The sequence below is a fragment of the Aphis gossypii genome, chromosome 3 (genome assembly GCF_020184175.1).
Source record: "Aphis gossypii isolate Hap1 chromosome 3, ASM2018417v2, whole genome shotgun sequence".
NCBI classification, from domain to species: domain Eukaryota; kingdom Metazoa; phylum Arthropoda; class Insecta; order Hemiptera; family Aphididae; genus Aphis; species Aphis gossypii.
In genome coordinates, this window is record NC_065532.1 from 15,252,426 (window position 1) to 15,274,570 (window position 22,145).

General features: G+C 26.7%; 1 protein-coding gene across 1 annotated transcript in view; it reads right to left on the reverse strand.

The window, feature by feature from the left end:
* Window positions 1-22,145, reverse strand: part of LOC114122599 (gamma-aminobutyric acid type B receptor subunit 2) — an 80,278-nt gene that overhangs the window by 4,683 nt on the left and 53,450 nt on the right. The window contains exons 5-16 of the mRNA XM_050204928.1: window positions 21,944-22,121; window positions 14,022-14,270; window positions 13,882-13,942; window positions 8,351-8,591; window positions 6,323-6,563; window positions 5,721-5,843; window positions 3,682-3,792; window positions 3,341-3,565; window positions 2,929-3,154; window positions 2,719-2,827; window positions 2,074-2,173; window positions 866-1,136 (exon numbers count right to left, since the gene is read on the reverse strand). Of these exons, the coding sequence (XP_050060885.1) occupies window positions 866-1,136; window positions 2,074-2,173; window positions 2,719-2,827; window positions 2,929-3,154; window positions 3,341-3,565; window positions 3,682-3,792; window positions 5,721-5,843; window positions 6,323-6,563; window positions 8,351-8,591; window positions 13,882-13,942; window positions 14,022-14,270; window positions 21,944-22,121 (2,135 nt within the window). The remainder of the gene's footprint in view (window positions 1-865; window positions 1,137-2,073; window positions 2,174-2,718; window positions 2,828-2,928; window positions 3,155-3,340; window positions 3,566-3,681; window positions 3,793-5,720; window positions 5,844-6,322; window positions 6,564-8,350; window positions 8,592-13,881; window positions 13,943-14,021; window positions 14,271-21,943; window positions 22,122-22,145) is intronic.

The following is a 22,145-nucleotide window of genomic DNA, read 5'->3' on the forward strand; positions in this document are numbered from 1 at the left end:
TACATATTCTATAGCTGTACATACCTAGAACTTGAAATGAGTTTATATCAAACATAATATTGAATGTCGAATTGAAAAATACGAATGAAAGATCTGAATCTTATAGACAGTGTTACCTATATTAATAAGTGACGGAATATCGATAATCGGATAGGCAGTTCTTTTACGAACGTTTTCGGTTCTGTTTTGTTCCGTGCTCCGGCACCCCCCGGTAGAATCGATATAGCATGCAAAATATACTTAATGACGTACAGTGGATTCCGCCTAATGTGGGCAAAACGGTCCGGTCCAAATATAATTTATTTAACTAATGTTCATAAAAAAAACCCCATAACATGGGCACTCCAATCGGTTTGTGTAGGTAATTTTTATTTTAACATAGCGTTAGAGTATATATACACATAATATAATATGTATTTAAGAACGTCTAATATAATCGGATCCATGAGATAGTGTTTATCGAAAGTAATAAAACGCATAACCGTTTAGACGAGTTTGGTTTCGTCTCTCAAAATAGTAATTTTATTTAGTACTACATATTTTATTTAGTTTTTTCAATCGTATTGTGGTTCATATGACGTGCAAAATAAAAACTTTTTTTTTGATACTATACGTTTTTGAACTAGTTTCGAGTTTTTTTTTATGACTGGCAGCAATCGCTTAACGCGAGGACGAACACAGGGCCGGGTCCCGACTTGGCCACATTAAGCGGAAACCACTGTACGGAATATAGTGCAGACGAGATGAAGATCGTCGGGGCGCGGCGCGGGTGGTCACGGTGGGTGACTCTGGTGGGGTTAGTGTATAGTGAAAAAAAAAAATAAAAATAAAATTCCGTAGACTTTTCGACGTCCATCGTTATTACCGTCGTCGGTCGGCGAATCCGCGTTATTATTGAGCAAGCCTCTGGCGACGGGCGGCGGTGACCTGTTCGCGTGTCGTTGCGTTTGCGTCAGCCACAGCTCGTCCTGGTGCACGAACGTGGGTTGTTGACACGTCCTCTTGGTTTGCGGCATCGACGGCCGTCTGTGCGCACAACTGGCCGCCGCCGTGTGGGACGCAGTGGCGGCGGCCGACTGGTGTTGTGGCGTCGTCACGCTACCGCTGGATCGCCTCTGATGCCCCTTGCCACACGACTGCGAAAAGGCACGACGTATTAGGTATAGATATTATAACGATAGTATTGTACAAAGGTCGCACGAGTTGTTCTATCGCCTTTTTGTCCAAGACGCCGTTTTTAAAACGAATCAAGTCCGCATAAGACGGCGGCGGCGTACGCAATATTATATTTGCTTTATATACGCGTCGTTTCGGCGGCGATATATTTTTCAAAACATAATTGGTATTCGTTTAATAAAAAAAAAAAAAATACATATATATATTTCGTTGGATTGTAACGGAAAAAAAAAGAATAACTACGATTCACGATATTGTTTTTTTTTTTTTTTTTTTTTTTTTTACTTTTGGACTTATTATATTTTTGATCAAACGATATCGTAATATGGAAAAAAACTCCATTTCGATAATATATTTTTCGTTTTTTCATTTTATGCCTGCAGTAGTCTGAATCTCTCCTCGTTCTTTCATAAAAATCCAGTTACGCTTAACCCAACACTTTTATTGTTATTATATATTAAATGTACAGAGTTAACTACACGAAATGTTTCCATTTCAAATTGATACTGAATTGAAAAAAAATTTCGAACATAATTATTTCGACTTAGACCCAGTCAGTTTCAACGTAATAGTTTATTCGCAGGATATAGAATTTTCGTTACAAATGGATCAATAGAGAGAATAATACTTTTTATTCTTTGAGCATTATTTGAAAACGTTTTCGTAATTTGTCGGAAAGTTACATTATTTTTCATTTAGAATAGAAATTCATTTTAATATTCCTGTCCTGAAAATTTCTTTTAAAGAGATGATATAAATAATGTCAAGTAAAAGTTTGTAAAAAACAAAATGAACGAATACCCGTTATTTTCGTATGCGATATATTTATACATTTTTCTTTTTTCAAATGTAAACTATTAAGTTCTAGTTTTGAGTAAAATGTAATATAATACATACTTGTGTAGGAGACGGCGTAAAGCTTGCAGGTTGTTCGTCTGGTGGTTTGGCTGGTTCGATAGAAATTGATGGGATCCTGGTATGTCTTTGACACGGTTTTCTGAAATTGAAAATTATTGATTATTGTTTGAAAATTAACTATATTTAATTTAAGATTTTGATCAAAAATTCATTATAAATTTAGGCCTTAGTAATTATATTTTTATGAGGTATTTAAAAGAAACAAAAATCCAATAACATAAAGAAACTATATTGTCACTGTAATAGGTGATTTCTTTATAAAATCGTCCATGTTCTAATAACACATAATTACATCATCGTAATTGATTTTATTATCGACAATGTGTAATTGTATACTCTCTAATAATTATAATAATAAAAATAAATAGATGACTACATTTATTTAATTGTTGAACGACAGTAACAATTAATTTATGTATGAATAATAAAAAGAATAGAAGCAGCAAGTTATGTTAAATATTATGAATAAGTCCCAAAAAATATTTAGTTGTTCATTATTATTTATTACACTGCAGTTGTATTTAATTAACGTGTGTAAATATATTATATAATAAATTATTTAGGTAAACTTATTTTTTTGGGTTCGACTAAAATTATTATGAGGTTATTAAATAATGATATTACTTTTCTGGAGAATACTGTTCGGGCACATGTACTTCTATACCACCATTTGAATCTTCTTCTTGTATAACATCGACTTTAGTCTGTTTCTCTTCGGCTAATTTTTTATGCTCTGTAATTATATTTACACAGAAATCAATCATTACTCGACTAAATCATATTCATAATATCAACATTTATTTGAACAGTAATTTTTAATTAGCTAAAACTAACTCATTTCTGACAACTTGAGAGCCCGGAAAGTATCGATCTTTAATACCATCGCATCGATTTCTCGATCCACGTCTAATATTTGCTGTCTGTATTGTTGATTTTTATTTTTTTGTGCTCGTATTTGCTCTTCTGTGTCACAAACGTCTTTGTAAGTCTTAGACATTGGCCTTAAAGTAGCTCGTATTCTTTTATCTACTCCTTGCGGATTTCTTTTTAATTCTACAATCTAAATAAAAAGAATAATATTTTAGAAAGAGTAATTGTATTCTAATTATATTTTACATAAAATAACAACTTTATTGTTATACATTTTCGAGGATACGTAAAACCGAGTAGCTAAAATCATTTAAATTTAATTCCTGCGTGTACTGTTTAATCCTAACGCATATATAGCCATTATATAGGTACTCACTTTCGGTATGAACACCAGGAAAAGTGTGGCAGTGGAACAAAACAATATAAACACTGATATGATGATGAAAGACGCGTCCTGTTGGTCGCTCAGGACGAAAGAAATTGCCGCGCCGGCGACGCACATCAATACCACGTTATACACGCTCATGCCCACGTACTTCGAGTCGTTTAACGCGGGTATGCTCACGTGTCGGGTTTCCCAAGCTAGAAAAGCTCCGAAGACCTAAAACACACATTCAAAAATGTACCGTAGTAAGTTTTATACTTACTTTACGTCGTCTCGCATGTACGAGAGAAAAAAAAATAAAACAATAACACAGAGAAAAAACGTTTGCGTACCATTAGTGATCCCTTGTAGACGTATATGATGGCAAGAAATACGGTCATGTGATCGCTTTGACAGTATTCGTTACACGGGATGATCAAAATGTCGTCACTGTGCGGGTGTGGCTGCACAATATAATATAATATAGGTAACGTATATGCACATAATATAATATAAAATATGTAACAATAAAATAACGTATATAATAGGCACCCGAGTAAATATTTTAGTCATGCCTGTTATTTATATACCTAATATTATTATAGTATTTTACACGTTTTTCGTTTTTCGTTTAATTTAAAATTGGTAAAAAAAAAAAAAAAAAAATAAGTAAAAGTATACATGAAATATGTTTAAAATATATTAGAATTTATAATAGCGTGATATACACTTTCGGGTTTTGATTTATGTTCAACCACTATTGGATCGTATAAATTTGGGCTGTCTCAGCTACACGAGAAAAATAATAATAAAATTAATTAACGAATTATTATAAGCCGTCATATTATGATTTTATTCAGCTTATTATGAATAATAGCTGCAAAAAAAAACATATATCTTATACATCGTTAGGAAAAAAAAAGAAAGATTTGTGATGTATTATTATAATTACATTATTGTATACAACTATTAACGGTACACAGGATGGTCCTTATTCTACTTTTCGTATTTTCGTGACCTTTGAATAATCGGATCAAGTATGAGCCCGAAAGACTATGAGTTTTGCCAAAGTTATCCTGTGAAAATGTTGTTTTTTTTGGGGGATCTTTCGCAACACCACATCCATTATATATTATTCTGGAGACTACACAAACCGAGGTTAACAACAAAGTACAAACACGTTTCCACCATGGTAAAACTAACCAAGTGTGCTTTTAATTTTAAATAGTACAAAGGATTCATTTTTAACCCTCTTTTTCTTGTTTCTCATTATTTAAAAAAATTATATTTATGTAATTATTTTAATTTTTTTCATCAGCTTATGTTTAAAATATTTTACAATGTCGTTTTTGGTGATTGTTTATTTTTTTCTCTACAAACGATTTTTTTATAACTTATTATTTACATACCTATCTTTTAGTTAAAATTTAATGAATATTCTTTTAGTTAAAATTAAAATTCACACATTATTTTATATCATTTTATGTTTTTTTTTTTATTTTATGAATTCAAAGAGAATTCTGAGATATTTTTGAAAACTATTTGATAGAAAATATGTCTTTCTTTTTTTGTTGTAATTTTTGTATTAAACTGGACTAAAAGAAAAGTAGTTTAACTATAAACTTTAAAAGGTTGTTGAATTTATTGTGAAGACTTTTATTTTAAATCTCAAAATATATTACGATGGTTTTTACAGATCGTTTGATGTTTGATAAAATCGATATGTATTTAACCAACATAAAGCTTATTTTATCTATTAAATGTATAAAAGGATTAAATATATTTATTTTAATATTATTTGAAATATAATATTTTTTATTTTGTATTTGATAAAAATAGCGATTGGTTTTTAATTACACAAAATTATAACCCCTCTAAAAAAATAACTTGATTAATATTGAAATTAATCGTTGTAATTTACTTTTTAGTTTTTAAACACAATTTAATTTGCTCTTTCAATTCGTCTGAAAATTAAATTTATTATTTTTTTTTTAAATAAAAATTAGATTACTAGCACGTGTCACTATTTATGACTATGTTAATTTTATTTAAGCGTCTTTAAAAATGCACTTAACTTTGTTTGTAATTTAATGGTCACTTAACAAATTGAATGAAGTTAAAACTTTTAAGTCTAAAATATTTGTATTCGTCAAGTAGTTATTTAATGTACTGAAGTTAAAACGAATTTGTTGACATAAAACTGTTAGGTATACGTAAATAAATGTAAAATGTACGTGTATACATAGATATTATTATAGTTAATGTGGAAGATATTCATAGGTAGTTTTAAAGCTTGGGATTATGAAGGAAAACATTAGGCGTGTCATTGTATACGTTATGAGGTTGATATATTATTTTAATATTCGCTCCCATGCTTCAAGTTTTTACTCACATATGATTCCATTTGTTTGGTTTCCCTGTAAAACGGATCTGAAAACTGCCACGTGAACATTATTCCTAAGTCGATGCATAACAATATGCCAACCATGAGGAAAAGCTGCGTGTCTTTTACGATCTGTAACGTGCAAAATAATTCGTGTTGGTATAATATTGTTTAGTAATACGTTTTTTAAAAATAATATACACATATATATTATACTTATTTATATTCACATTTAAAATTTTAAAGATTCTCGTGTACAGTTTTATTTTGCCTTGAGCCTTTGGAGGGTTAAACGTTAATTTCGAGAAGTTTATAACGCCATTTAAATAACATTTCTATATATCGTTTCGAATAAAAATTGAACTACTGTGGCAAGTAAAACAATAAAAATCAATGGAATCCGCGAGAAGAGAATTGTTTTATTTTCACGTCGATTTGTTTAACATACAATTATAATATTATGTATGTATAATATATTTATATGTATGAAAAATAGACGTTTCTACTACGTATTTGAACGTGTTTCAGAGATTCACGAGAGTATTAGTTAAGTCGATTCTCTCCATCAGTTAGCAATTATAACTCAAAACAATATTTTACGCCAAGCTTACTTTTTTGTTGATGGTGATGTCCGTGAAAATCGAGTGTACCCTCCAGGTTTTCGAGAACATCGCACCGAACGCCAATGAAAATCCGGCCATCAGCAACCACGCTCGCGCAGCACAAATGTAGGGAAACATGTTAATACTGGTCATCCGACTGTTGAGACCGAGGAATATGACACTGCTGTACGTCAACATAGCCCCGATGATAATTAAGTTGTTCAAGTGTGGGCTGGACATTTTTATGTACCTGAAACATGTCACAAAAGAGTCGTTATATCATTGTACCATCACGTCTTATAATAGCTTATAAGCTTTTAATAATGCACTTAAATATTGATCGTCCCTATATTCTGTGTTATATATAGGTTGGTATCTATATTGGCGATAACGAGTATACTCGCCACTTATTCAATAATTATTATAATTCCCACACACACGCGTGTAGAGCTGCTGAGTAGTTCGTGTAGATCATCTTAGAGTCTTATTCATACAATCATCAACAACCACGAAATGTAAAATATTAAATTAAACATTTCGTACGCTATGGAGTTTTGTACAAAAAATAAAAGAAGTTTTTTGAGTTCTTCCCCTCACACCAAGCCATAGGTAGGTAGGTGTACCTACATATTTTCGTTAAAACACTAAGAAGTGCAAACGAAAGATATTTTTTCAGTGTTTTGCTGAAATATATTATTAAGTTACTGTTTAATAAAATACTTCCAACGAATATGAATTCGTAACGTTTGATTCAAAACATATTATAAATGTATGAATAAGAAAAAGTAGGGTTATACAGCACTGTATGATGTTTTACTTTATACAATACGAATTAATGCAAATTAATTTAATAAATAAAATTAACAGAGACTCGTGTTTTAGTAAAGATATATACGCAGTTTACTATTACTGTCGTGTTCCCTTTTGAAAAGGATCACTATATGCGTTATTCGAAGCAATTGTTTTCTTTGCTATTGACTAGGTACGCACTCGACTAGTGCGTTTTATAACATTTAATGAATACTCAATTGCAGCTTTATTGTTTCGAAAACGTAAAATTAAATATTAGTTATATTTATTTATAGCTTACTGGTTTGAAATAATAAATTAAATTTGGATGACGGACATTGCGATTTGCAGTATAAAAATTAAGTTACTCTATACAAAATTAAGAAGTATCAAGATTTAAAGAAGAGAGTAGGTATCACGTCTTGTATAAAAGAAAATAGATTTTGGAAAGAATAAATTATAAAATATTCTTTCTTAAATTTCATTTAGTAAAGTGTACTAAGAAAATTAAATTAATGTATTAAGATTCATCTATATATCTATTTCAGTTTTAATTTAAAAATGAATAATGTAAAGATTATTATTTTAAACGTGACACTTCAATATATTTGATAGTAATTAATTTTGAATGGATAATTATATATTAATTTTACGTTACATTTTTTAATATTTTGATTAACATAAAACATAAAATAAGACGTATATCAAATAATATTTTATTTTTGAAAGATCGTTTAAAATACAAAGGTCTGTGGACTGTTAAAAATTAATTCAATTTTTAATGAATATTTATATAAATTATAATTGTTAAAATTTTTGAAATATTAAGTAATGAATTTCATAAATGAATTTTTCCGATTACTTCTTTCATGTCGTTAGTCATGTTTTTGGATCTTAAAACATTTTACGTGCTTCATTTGTTTTATTTTATTGTATTTTGTTCACTAATAACATTGCCATTTACATATTTTTTAACAGATTATCTAATACAAAGGTTTTAAAAATAATTCTAATTACTTATTTTAATTTTTAAGTGATAAATATTTTTTTGTTGTTCAAATAATTTGACTGAAGTTGTATCTTTATAATGTGTATTTGTTAAATATTTGACATTTGGTAACTTTTAAATACATTTTTCTCCCATTTTTTAATGATGGTTAGTAAAATTAATTTATACCGAGTAAGTTAATTGTGGTGTACAGTTTATTCATGCAGTTTTATTTATACATAAAGGCTTACACTACTTACTTTTGATCTCTGTACCGTATGTTAACAATGAGGAACACAGTGGCAATGACGATACCAACGACCGCAGCAACGGCAAGTCCTATATAAACGCCAACGTTAACATGAGAGTCTTCGTAAATAGTAAGAGTCCGATCTTTAGGCGGTCCTTTGCCACCGGCTCTCCACTTCACTTCTTCCCCAACACTCAAGTCTAGTGTTCCCGTCACTCCGTTATACTCTCCAATTTTCACTTCTTTGTCTCCTAAAGTAAGGTAAAAAAAAAATATGTTGTATAAATATTAAATATATAGTATAAGGAATACACGTCTTATGTGGTAAAACAACAATAACATTGTGTTTTAAATGAACAATGATAACATTTTCTTATTGATAGATTATTTATAGCGAACCAGTGACAACTAAGCTGGAATTATTTTTGTATTATTATTACAAACTAGATTATATTATCAATAATCTTACTTTTATATTGCAACGTGTAACTTATTATTAAAGTTTTCAATAAATACATGCTATAAAATATTTTTTGATTTTGTAATAATGTTTGACATAAACAAATATATTTTCATTAAAAATGTTTATTTTATTTAGGACGTATAAATGTATAGTATGCGTTTTAAGCAAATACCATTATATATTGGATTCAAAAAAAAAAACGCATGATATGTAGATACAGTTTGCTAGTTGTATATTATTAATATAGTATATTATAATTTGTCGTTATAAAATACAGCTAGACTATAGATAGTAATATAAAATCTTGCGTATTATATTTGCTCATATTTTAATGTATCGACCAGAATCAACTAGGTTGCCGACTCCCATATTTATTAATCTAAAGCAAACTATGATAATTGTCACGGATATTTTACAATGAATAGTGACTATATAATTTTGTTTAAATGTACCTTACGGTTACTCGCACTGACTTAAGGAGTGTATAATGAAATTAAAGTATTGCAAATTCAATTCGTTCGTAAAATAAATAAATATTAAACGATGCCCCGCAGACAAAAAATAAAATAAAAATGTGGTAGTTTATTTTTATTTGTTTTATTGGGATTGGTATAAGCAATAATTATTTTTTATTTATACTACTAAAACTTTACTGTAGACCGAAAAAAAATGTCGAGTCGTTAAATGTTTCACTTGAAATTTGATAAAGAACGATAAGTAAATGAATGATATTTTTAATTCACGATAGTCGATAATAAAACAAATAGTAATCAATAATTTAAAATCTGTTATCAATAATGGTTTTGAGTATATTATAGATATTTATACAGGCGTGCTTAAAGATTTAAAATCACTATTTATCGTTTTAAAGTTTAACAATAAAACGAAAGATTTTCTTTGTATTATACAAATATATATAATTAGCTGTATACAGTTAAAATTTAATGTTTGTCTGTAATTTTAGTAATTTTTTTTGAAAAGTTATTTTAAGCAAGAACGAAAAGGAAAAAATACCAAGAATTGTATTCTGTATAATAGTACATGAATTAAAGTTATTTTGCATAGTTTTATTTGAATAATTTCATCATAAAAATGTCTTCGGTGTTATTCTAATATACTATTTTAATTACAAAGAACTAAAAATAAATTAAGAAATATTTTAATAATTACATTTTTATGTTTACTTTATATTTTATTTAATTCTCTTGATATTAAAACTTAAAATGTTATTTTAAAACACTATAATATCGAAGTTTAAGTTCTAAAACACATATTTACTAATGGAAGTCAAAGTTTACTTCATGTAATATTACATTTTGTTGGTATTTAAAATTTTTTTTTAAATGTGGATTTTTACTTAAATCAGTTTACTTAGTAAGATGTACAAAACGTATAGTGTTTATCTATCTAGCTTATTTTTTTTTTACTTAAATTATTTATGTAAGAAAATTTATCAATGGTTAAAAAATGTTGCATTTAAATCTGTTATTGTAAGTTTGTTATTATTATAGAATATACTCACAAATAATTATTTTACAATTTTATAATTTTAAACAACTTATAAATGTTTTTAAAAATAGTAAAAATATTGTATTTTCTAAAATATTACTTAACATGTGATCTTGAAAATGTAGATAATTCTCATTCAAAACATTAATTAAACTATTTCGAATAGATATTTAGGTTTAAATTTATAACATTGGTTATAGTAATATTTAGAAAATTTATCTTGGGTAATTATATATATGTATATTATTTGAGTATTAAATTTTACAAAAATATAAAAGCTGACAAAAATGGTATACAATATGGTATTTTATATTATTCAAAAAAAAATGTTTGTCGTTTAGTCAGAAAATCCAATTAAATTTTAATTTAAACAATGATGATATTTAAATTGTCTTATTTTTTAACCATAAAATAATTTTAGAATCTTGTTATAATAGATAATACATTTTTAAAAGGTCAACAGATTTATGCAGATTGTATCAAATGGGCGTCGTCCGAGTGTGTCCGGTTATCTATAGTGTACCTTTTTAATAGCCCAAGTGTGTCCTATACTAATGTATAAAAATTAGTTTATCAGTATTTTGTTGATGAATTCTAATAATTTACCTAGTAATATGATTGTTTGATATTTTTTTTAATTGACGCCAGAGCCTGATTAATTAAAATTAGGGCCAAGTGCACAATTTTTTTAGAATCCCCAAATCAAAAAAAATGTTCTAGAAAAAATCTATATAGAGAGGATGATAGTTGGTAATAAAAAAAAATTGTATGTTGAAAGTCTTAAATACCTGTCTCAAAACTCATAAAATATTTGTATATTATTTCATGTACTATAAATAAAATTTAGTAACTTTGTCTAGTAAATTGAGGACAATGAAAAGATAATACTAATTAAATAACACAACAAAATTATAATATATTAAAATATTAAAAATACTTAAGAATCTTAATATATTAAAATATGAATTTAAATTAAAATAATTAATTTTCAATCTTCCATAAAATTAATTAAAATTGTAAAATAACTCATTAATTAACAATTTATTTTATATAATTATAAAATTATGAATTTCTATAATTTCTATTTTTATAATATTTTCCTAACTTTTCTATTATTATTATTATTTTAATATTTATTTTGTAATGGTAACATTGATAACTGATTAGTACTGGGGTGTGGAATGACAAAAATAACCAAAATTCAAATGACAATTTAATGATAAAAATATACCTACTGTACTCTGAACATTGAACACATTGACAGTCGATATTACATTTTACAAAATACATATTTGTGTAATTAATTTAAAAAACAATTTTCTACAACTTACGGAGGCCGGGGGCCCCCAGAAATTGAGGCCAAGTGCAAGTGCTCCATCTGCACTTGCGTTAATCAGGGCCTGATTGACACACAATATAGTATATGATTTTGTGTAATGCAAATTTGTTATTTTTATATTAATTTCAGATAATGTGAGATAGAGAAATTAATTTTATAATAATTCTCAAGTGTTAATAAATGATTTTTTTTTCAGAATTTGCTTCTTAGAGCGTTAAAATAAAAATTACAGTTTTACAGAGCACAGATTTAATTTTATGAAATAAAATAAAAAAATTAAAATTAAATTAATTTTTAAAATACCCGGAAGCAATCAGTCATTTTTTTAAAAAATATTTTAACTGTTTGTTTGACTGAACTACCTACGCATAAAAGTTTTTTATATGAGCTAATTTTTTAGTACTTTTCACTTTAAAAAACATAATATAACCCATTACAGGGCACACCCCTCCAACTCTTATATTTATTCTTCCGATATCGTATACTTATATACTATAATATACCATATAAAATCCTATATTTTTAATTAAATGTATAGCATTACTATGGAAACTAGGTGTGATACTTATAATATGCTGATTTAGTTGAGTAACCTTAAAGAAGTTCATAAGTCATAACTATTTTGTTTCATATACTTGAAATTTGATTATTGTTGCAATTATCTTTAGAATTATTTTTGTTACCCGTTCGTTCAGATTACTTCCTCATATAGTATATTAAATATACATTATACAATATATACAGGTTTAAATATGGATGCGTAATAATAATTGTTGTAGCAATAAAATACGAAGACAATTAATAATTTAATGCGTAATTTATAGTTTATGAAAATGTTTTGAGGCCCGAAGTGGTAGAATTAAAATTCTATTGTCTTGTAGGTACGGCAAGGGCAGTTGTAAATTGTGTCCAGCTGTATTTTACCGTTATTTCCACAGTTATTATATTAGCTTTTGTATATAAATATAAAATATTTAATACAAATATGTATTCTTTATTAGTAGGCATTCAAAGTTTAGAAAAGCTTATGATACACCCTACGTTTAATTGTTATTTCAGCACTTCACTGATGTTTAATTAAAAATATTATTTCGTTCAATATTTTATGTTTACACAATCAAGAAGAAAAATATTATTTTGATTCAGATTATGAAATCGAAATAACGTTATGTTGCCGTTTAAAAATCAAAATTTAAAAATACAATCGAAAAATACATTGTGATTATGTATTATAATTCTTAAAAAGGAAATTCGAAAAAAGTTAATGATTTTCGAAATAATTAGAATTAAAATAATTATTTTATATTTATCTTATGTACTTACTCATTATACATTGATATATGTATATATATATATTATACTATTATATATGTATATTGCTTATGTTTGTGAGAAAAAAGGAAGACAGCGACACTGAGATAGTGAAATTTAATGTTTCTGACAATCTGTGTGGTTTGTTAGCTAATAGAGATTGAGCAGGTTTATTGTCACGGGAGGAATACGAGTTAAAGGGTATAGTTGAGTAATATAATAACCGAGATTAGAGGCCTTAGTGTAGTAAGTATTAAGCAGTTACACGGCTGTGTTAATGGACATGTTTTTCCATTGTGTCTAGCAGCATTAAATGTCCATTAATTCACATTGACCCTTATAACCCTTCAATATCAGACAATAATGTAAAGTGATTAAACGTTTAATTGGTCGAGAGCACTAAGAATATTTTGTATTTTAACAATACTCAATAATGTAATAGGTAATATTTTGAAATTCAAATAAAATAAAACCACTGTATTTACCCATGATTGTGTTAATAGACTGTAATAAGATGATTTAACTAAAAGAATATTAAATTTTTCATTAAAAAATTAATTACAAATGTATAATCACCCTTCAACAAATGCAAGATGTTTTGATATGTCGCATGATTTATATTGTTTTATGCATCGATATCGGGTTTTGAGGTAATACGATATCGGTTCATGAATTCGATAAAATTAAATATTAGTACAGAATCAGCCCAGCTCTAGTATTTACATCACTATGATTGATCAATTAAAAACTGAACGTGAAAATAGATAACTAAGGTACTTAAAAAATATTTGTGAAGATCATGGAATTATGAAAGTTCATTAATGATAAATTAGCCTGAAATTTATATTTTTAATACATTAAAAATTCAGATTTTGTTGGTAGGCATCTATAATTAAACAATTTTACTGATAATATTTACCTTGAAATTGTTTTAATAATATGCTGGCTCTTCTTTCGTTGGCGTAAAATCTCACCGGCCCCTGATATAAATCAGACATTTTAAAATCAATCATATAAAACAGTAAGCACACACATATTGTGAATATTGTAATTTATTACCGTGACTCCCTCGAAGCTAGTTTTATTGAGAGCCTCTAGAAAGAGATCCTCCCATTCTTTGTCCCTGTATTGAAAGTCTGCTATGGTTCTATTCAGAATGCCTTTGTCGTGCGATGATTGGTGCACTTTACGGGCCACTTCCTGTATAGCTAAAGCGGCGGTCCATACCCCGTCGTACGTGTACCCGTGAAATCGGGAATATTCACTTCCACGCCTCATGTCATACTCTTGCTGATATTCTTTGGAAGTCTGCAAATAAAAAGTACATCCGTCAATTTCGTATCAAATTTGTGTCATTATTCATTTCGATCTTCTATTGTGTCTATTCCATCTTATGTATTAGAAACATTTTTATTCGATTACCTATTAATTTATTTTCTGTGTAACGTAATATACAATCAAAATGTAATATTTTTAATGTGTCGTCTGGTTTCAATGACATATTTATGAATGATTTAATCAGACTAGTGCTAATCTAAGATTTATTAGAATCGTAATATATTTTATGTTACGCACTCAAAATTTTTGAATAATTAACCAGTTATTTTCTAAAGAAATAAACAACCGAATCCACTTTTTCGAAAATGTATGACTATATTATTTAGATATCTAGAAATACCTTATGTATTTCAATATTTGGAATGTTTCATTTTTAAATGTTAAAGCTTATTATGATTGAAATACTTTTAAAGATATTAATTCAGCGAAAAAAATCGAAAAACGTAAATAATCAACTAATATCCTAAATTCATGTAAATGTAATTGAATAACTAACATTACTATTTTTATTTCTATGTTTAAGATATAGGATACCTTAGCGGGTTGTTAGCCCCTGGTACACTCTCCCGCCCGTAAATACTCCACTAGGCACTGAGCTACATAAAGAACCTTTTTTTAGAACATTTACAACAGTTAAATAGTTATTATTTTAAGCTATTACACCTATTATAATATTAGTTAAAATATATTAAAAAAAGATATTGATTTGAATCAATAGTAGTGAAGTTAAGCGAAAAAAATATTTTTTGTGGTCACGCAATTACACAACATGGGCCAATTATACGAACCCTGGATATAGTATAATGGTTCCAATTCAACCCAAATACTAATAGGTTGTTCAAGAAAGAATGTTTTTTTTAAATGTGCATTATTTTCTATTTTTAAGTTAGTACCGTTGTCTCCTCAAATTTTATTATTTCAAATACCCTGAAGTTTTGTTTAATATGGTTTGTTTTTATTTTTGAGTGTTTCGAAGGCTTCAGTAACTATGGAAAGATTTCCCTTGACCAAACCCTATGTGAGTTTTTTTTATGGGGTTACGTCAAGTAAAAAGTTTATGAAAATAAACTCCTTGATCTTACCCAACTCAAACAAGACATCAGAAGAGTGATGGAAAAACTGGACAGCGAAATGTGTGAGCACGTCATCACAAATTTTATGGACAGATCAATTGCCTCTAGGGCTTGTAAGGCGGCCGGATATTGTTTATTTTCGGAATCTCCCGAATATAGCAATAATATGTGGTTTTTAAATTCTGACTAAAAATAGGTGAGTTATTGCATATATACTCGTATATTTTTTTAAAAACTGTTCTTTCTTGGACGTTCGTTATATCAATATTGAAGACTTAAAATCTAGTGCCGATGTTAAGTATATCATAATAATAATAATTAAAAGATGTATTATAGGTGCCATTGCAGTAATTATATTTTACTATAATAATGTACATTATATATATAATATATTATACATACTTATATCTAGACATCTATTTCAATTTTTTTTTTAATATAAATGTTTTTATGAAAACTACACAACCTTGTTCGGAATTAATCTATTTCTAGACCAACCATATGAAAAAGTGAGCTATATTACAATAATGTCGGACCTTAAATATTCCATAAATGTATACTTTGCGTGTTCCAACTGACAGCATTGCATATATCTTAGACATATGTGCCATCTTACAATGATTCCGTATATTATTATGGAGTCTCATCCATAGAGTAATACTCTGGGGTTCCATCACGTATACATTTTGTTGATAACTTTACAAAAATTTGTAATAATCATTCAGTTGCCAAATTTAGGTAGACAAGCGCGTCAAGGAGAATTCTAAAGTTTCATCACTTGCTCTGTGTATTACTACCAGTTTACCAGAAAAGTAAAATAATATATTATTTAAATACTTTATATCACTATATCTCACTATACATATTACTCTGTACTATACGTTAAATTGTATTAAGTATAACCGTTTTATCCAATTATTAACATACCTAAACATTTTCTAGTAGTCTTCCATTTGGTATTAATCTATCACTAATTTAACGCATCAGACATAAATAACGTTTTATAGTTGCTACCATTTAACAAAGTTCTATTATTTTATATTATTAACATTGCACAGGTTGTATAATTTAGTAGCTTTTTTTTTATAACCTAGGGAAAATTTATTTTTATTTAACATTTTTATACTTTAAATAATACCATTATAATAAAAACTTTTTAGGTATACTTAAAATTTTATTTTTTTGTGCGTGACTCTTAAAAGTTAAATCTGAGTTAATATCTTATGATTCATTAAAATGGTGTATTTTTAAGTACTTTTTTTAGATAATCAATACATTCTGGTATAAAATTGAATATTATATGTTTATTAAAAAAAAAAAAAATAAAAAAAAAAATAAAACTGTACAATACGTTTACATGTTATTGGCAGGTTTATAATGTAAAAAATCTCTTCGTATTATGTATATAATATATAAAATTTAATTTTACAGATTAGCTACATTTATAAAACATAATAAGTTGGTAGCTATTTTAGTATTACGTGATGTGAACATTAATAATATTAGACATGTATTAAATTTGATGCCTATAAAAATGAATAATAACAAATAATTTATAGTTAAATTAGATTGAGTCAATTGATTTTTGAATACAAAAATTATTATACATATCTAAATAGGTAGTTAAATTTATGACTAATATTGTATTTATTTGAGTATTTTATAATATGATAAGTACCATAGTAAGTATTTATGTGTAAATCACTTTATTTATTTGTACTATTTATAAATGGAAATAATGGACTTACATTATTGCCCGTTTTGAATACAATCTTTTTTAAAACTCTATAGTAGTTTTAATGGTACCTACTTGACAATAGCGTATATTTAATTTTTATTTTATCTGTACCAAAATGTGAAGTTTACAGTTAAATAAAGCTTTTGATTAATGATTTAAAAAAATTCCACCATATTATAACACTGAATTATTTATTATTTTAATTTTACGTGTGCACGATATACTTAATATAGTGCTATAAATTATAATATTTTATCATTCAAATTGTAGGTTTTATTTTAATTTCAATAATATATTGCAAGTTATAATATATTGAATCGAAAATATAAAATTAAAATGATTTGTCTTATTTTTTTAAAGATTTTATTACTAATTTTCAAGGAAACATGTTATCTGTTTAGACATAAGGCGAATGCCGTTTTTAATTTCATAACACATTTAAAATTAGAGAAATTGTCTTAAAAGCTTAATAACGGGAATTAAAATTTAAAAATAAAATAACCAGAGGGAATAGCTCTGTTGTAAAGTAAGTATTGAGTGTATTTCGTCATTGTGTAGTAGTATTTTACTGTAATAGATGTGTAATATTTTAATTCAGGGACAAATCACTGCATAAGAAAATCGAGTTTTAATAGAGAAAATGTGTCAGCTTCATTTCTATAAGTATATTTTATAATTGATTTATATCTATTCTAACAGATTTATATTAATATTAGCAGTTATTAAATGTTGAACTTAAATTTACCAAAATATCGTGTAGATATAATATACTGTATTATAAATTATTATGATATTATTGTCAAAGACAATTGTATTTTTGCTGTGAAAAAATCAGACGATAGTAACAAAATATTTAAATATATATTTAAGCGTAATATGTCATTATAAAACCAATTCATTAATTACTCCTATCAGAATCTAAAATAGAATCTATATTTAACAAAGATTAATAATAGAAATGGAAAAATGAGTAATTTTAAATTCATTTGATGACAGAGTTTGAACTATTTTTTACATTATAATAATTACAAAAAAAAAGGTAAGATATTACCTTTTCGTTGTTAGTAGTTAGTACATATTTTAAAGTTATTGAAATTCATTTAAACAAATTACGTAAAAAGTTTTAAGCTAGTAACTCGATATAACTAAGCTGTTTTTTTTATTCATACACACGATGCATTTTAAATTAAATTATTTAATGTAGAAACTATGTTAATATTTAAATATCTAGCTAATAAGAAACTGCAGGAAGTGAAGACTACATTCTTTATAATTTTCATTGCGTACAAATAACTAATAAGTATGTATGAATATACCGTTCTATATTGTACGTATGAATATAATATAATATTATAGAAAGGTCTAATAAATTTTTTACATATATAAAAAAAAAAAATTCTAAACATCTGGAATTACGTTTTAAATATTAATGATAATACATAAATTAACCCTATAATTATTTTGTATTTACTGCGTAAAATGGATTATATTCATACAAAATCAAGCATATTATATAATATATTATATATAATTTTACCTAAGAAAGTTTAAACTTCAAGTGTACTGAATTATGGAAACTGTACGAATTGGTTATTTGATTAAATTTTTTATGCAAAAAAGTATTATGTGATTTTATATTCAATAAGTTATCTATTTATCGATGATCAAATAATTAAATTAAACGAGCATGTGTAGGTGTACAAAAGAAAAATTTGGTTCGACGGGAAATAGAAATATGGTATTCATTTTTCAAACATTTTACGTTATATAGTAGAATTGAATATAGGGTAAAGAAGAAAAAGTATTCCGCGTGTATTTTGCAGAGCATAAATAATTGTCTGGAATTGAATAGAATCTCACGGGTATATACTTGGGGAATAGCCAGGAATACATTTAAATATTTCTTATGTACAATGTCAAATTTGCCATTAAAATATAGCAAGACATTTTACAATGCACGTGCAATGCAAATCTTTTTTTATACATTTTCTACTTAACATATTGTGACTGTCTCTCTAGAGACTCGTTAACTAATGTCTTGCAACATAGTTGAATGAGACGCGAGTTCGGTTTGTGTGGGATTTTCTAAATCTGATTGTAAATAGTTATTCTAACAATATTTCGACAAATCTAATGACAAATCCACGTTAGATTAATATTATTAATATTATAATTAATACTAGTTTTAATCAAATAAATTATGAAAGTATATTTAATAGAATATACTTATTGTTTTTTTACTGTATGTAATAATATACAAATTATTGAGAACGAAATTCATTGACTTATGACATATTATAATATAAATAATTTATTGACATCTAAACTATTTAATTGAATCTTGATTTTTTCAAATAGGTTAGAAATGTTTATGTACGATAATTTTTTTTAAATTATTTAATTTCAATAGAATTTAGTCTACCATAGTTTTGAGTTAATTTTATTTAATAGAGAATTCATTCATAACATTTGTGAATATATGCATATTAATAGTGTATAAGTATTATTTGTTGGTTAGGAATTGATGAGGAAATGTTTATTTATGACCGTTGTGATGTCTGATGAGCAGAATTAGAAATTGGAATTGAATATTTTAAAATTGAATGCATTATAATACGTACTTTCAAATTATATAAGGCATCTGGAATATATATATAATATAACAAAAAAATATAATATAAATACATATATGTATATATATGATCTCATCGTCATATTTGATATATTTTTAAATTTTTAAATATGTGAAAAAGTTGTTAAAAAATAGTTGTAAACTTATAAGCCTATACGCATTTATTTATTCACTTAAAAATATTATAAAAAACAATGAAAAATATATTTTCACTTTTAGACTGCTATTCAATGATTACGACATTCATTAACTTTGTATTTTAGGATAATGGATAATGTAATGTATGATTTCTCATTTAATAATTAAATATATGGTGCTGGGGCATATTTTTTTTTTACTGTTAAAATTGTTTAAATAAAGGATAAGGATAAAAAAATGTACCGTCTGGTGACTAATTTAACGATATTAATTGGACTATACAAATGTATTATAATTTATAAATAACTTTCGAGCTATTTCTATGTAGAATGAACATTAATAGAATAATATTTTAAAAATTACTTAAGACGATAATATTGATGATTATAAAATGTTAGAGTACAAATTTAATTTATCTTATTTATGTAATTTAAACATCGATTTCTATACGATTCGTATATTATTTTCTTGTTTTTTTTTTTTTACAATACATATATTTTTAATTGTTTTAAATCAATTATTAAAAATTGAAAATTATAGGATTTTATTTTGGGTGGATGCCTAATTTATAATAATAGATTGAAAAATAGGAAACATATCTTCAAAATATTAAAAATAATTTAGGCATAGCTATAAATTAAAAAGAATATAGGTACTGGGATTACAATTATTGGTGAGTCACATTAACTAAATTTATGATTCTCACATTAAATGTTTACGAAATATATTGACTTATCAATAAATATTACTTGTATTTTACATATAAATATTTAAAAAAGTAATTCAATTATAATTTAATGCAAATGTGTCGTTTGAATGAGACCTTTTGGGTGATGTGAGCGAAACATTCTGGAGGAAACAGCATGTCTGTTAAAGACGCGCGCACATCAGTCAAAGTCGTTATTTACATTGTTAAGACTCCACCGAAGGAAAAGGGTGGCGATCGTTGTTTTAAGGGCTATGGGGTAAATAATTTCCACGGTCATTAGCATCGCATTCGCTTTCGTCGCCGTCTGAAAGGAGGCCAACTTTTTTTCCTTCTTAATAGTTCCTCGCCCTATCTCCTCAGCATCTTGGTTTCCTTCTGCAGAAGAAGTAAATTATTTTCCCTTTCTTTTTTCATTTCATTTCCTGAGAAACGTAAGTAACAAAGCCGCTACTGTACTCAAGACGACCGAGGTGGTGTTGGACGACTGTTGGTTATAGTACAGTGCAGAGGAGTTAATTACACGGAAAATTCTAAAAACGCGATAAGACGTTTTTTCTTGTTATATCTATTCTACATCAGAAGTCACAACGGTTTTGTTTTCTCTGTCATTTATATTTATCGCAATATCTTAAAACATTATTTTATTTTATTTTCACAGATTCAAAGGGTATGGATGTAATAATACCCAAGCATACACCATTAAAATAAAAGTTGTTTTTATTATGTCCAAGATAGGTATACTGTATAGTATATATATATAGTAATAAACTATTTGTTCTCAAGTTTAAATGTATTCAAGGGTCAAAAAAAAAAAAAAAATAAATAAATAAATAAAAATAACAAAAAATAATAATTGTAATAACGGAAAAAAAACAGGCGGGGAAAGAGAAATCGAGTATTTATTTCATCTTGATTTTATAAACTTGACATAAATATCGTATACAGGTGACATACTGACATGATGTTAATGATAGATAATGATTAATAATCAAAATTTAAATCTAACCATTGAAGAAGAATTGTAGATATTTTTACATTGATTATAGCTGTTATAGATAAGTCACTAAATTATTGCTTTTATTACTGCAACTGTTAAGTTAAATATAAATATTGGTTATTTTATTTTAACTTTTAACTAAGACAAACTTACTTTATTTAAAATTATCGAAGTGTTGTTAAAAAATTTCGTCAATAATATATATTTTAATTGATTTTTATGAAAACAAATGACAAAAAGTACTTGAACGTATTATAAATATTATGAATGATAACTAACGATTAAAAAAAATATATTTTAAAGGTTATAAGTAACTACCGTCCGTGATTTATGAAGATAATAAACACATTACTCACTATTCCAGACACGGTGATTTCCCCTGTAGTGGATAGAGGTAGGTAATCTGTAAGTATACATCCGTCCAGAGCCGCTCTCAGATGTTTCACGGGACAAGGAGCTCTCATTTCATCCCACCAAGTTGGACCATAAGTACCCATTATAAGCCATTGATATTTTCCACCGACCATACCGACTCTAAATTAAAGGAGGTTTTATTAA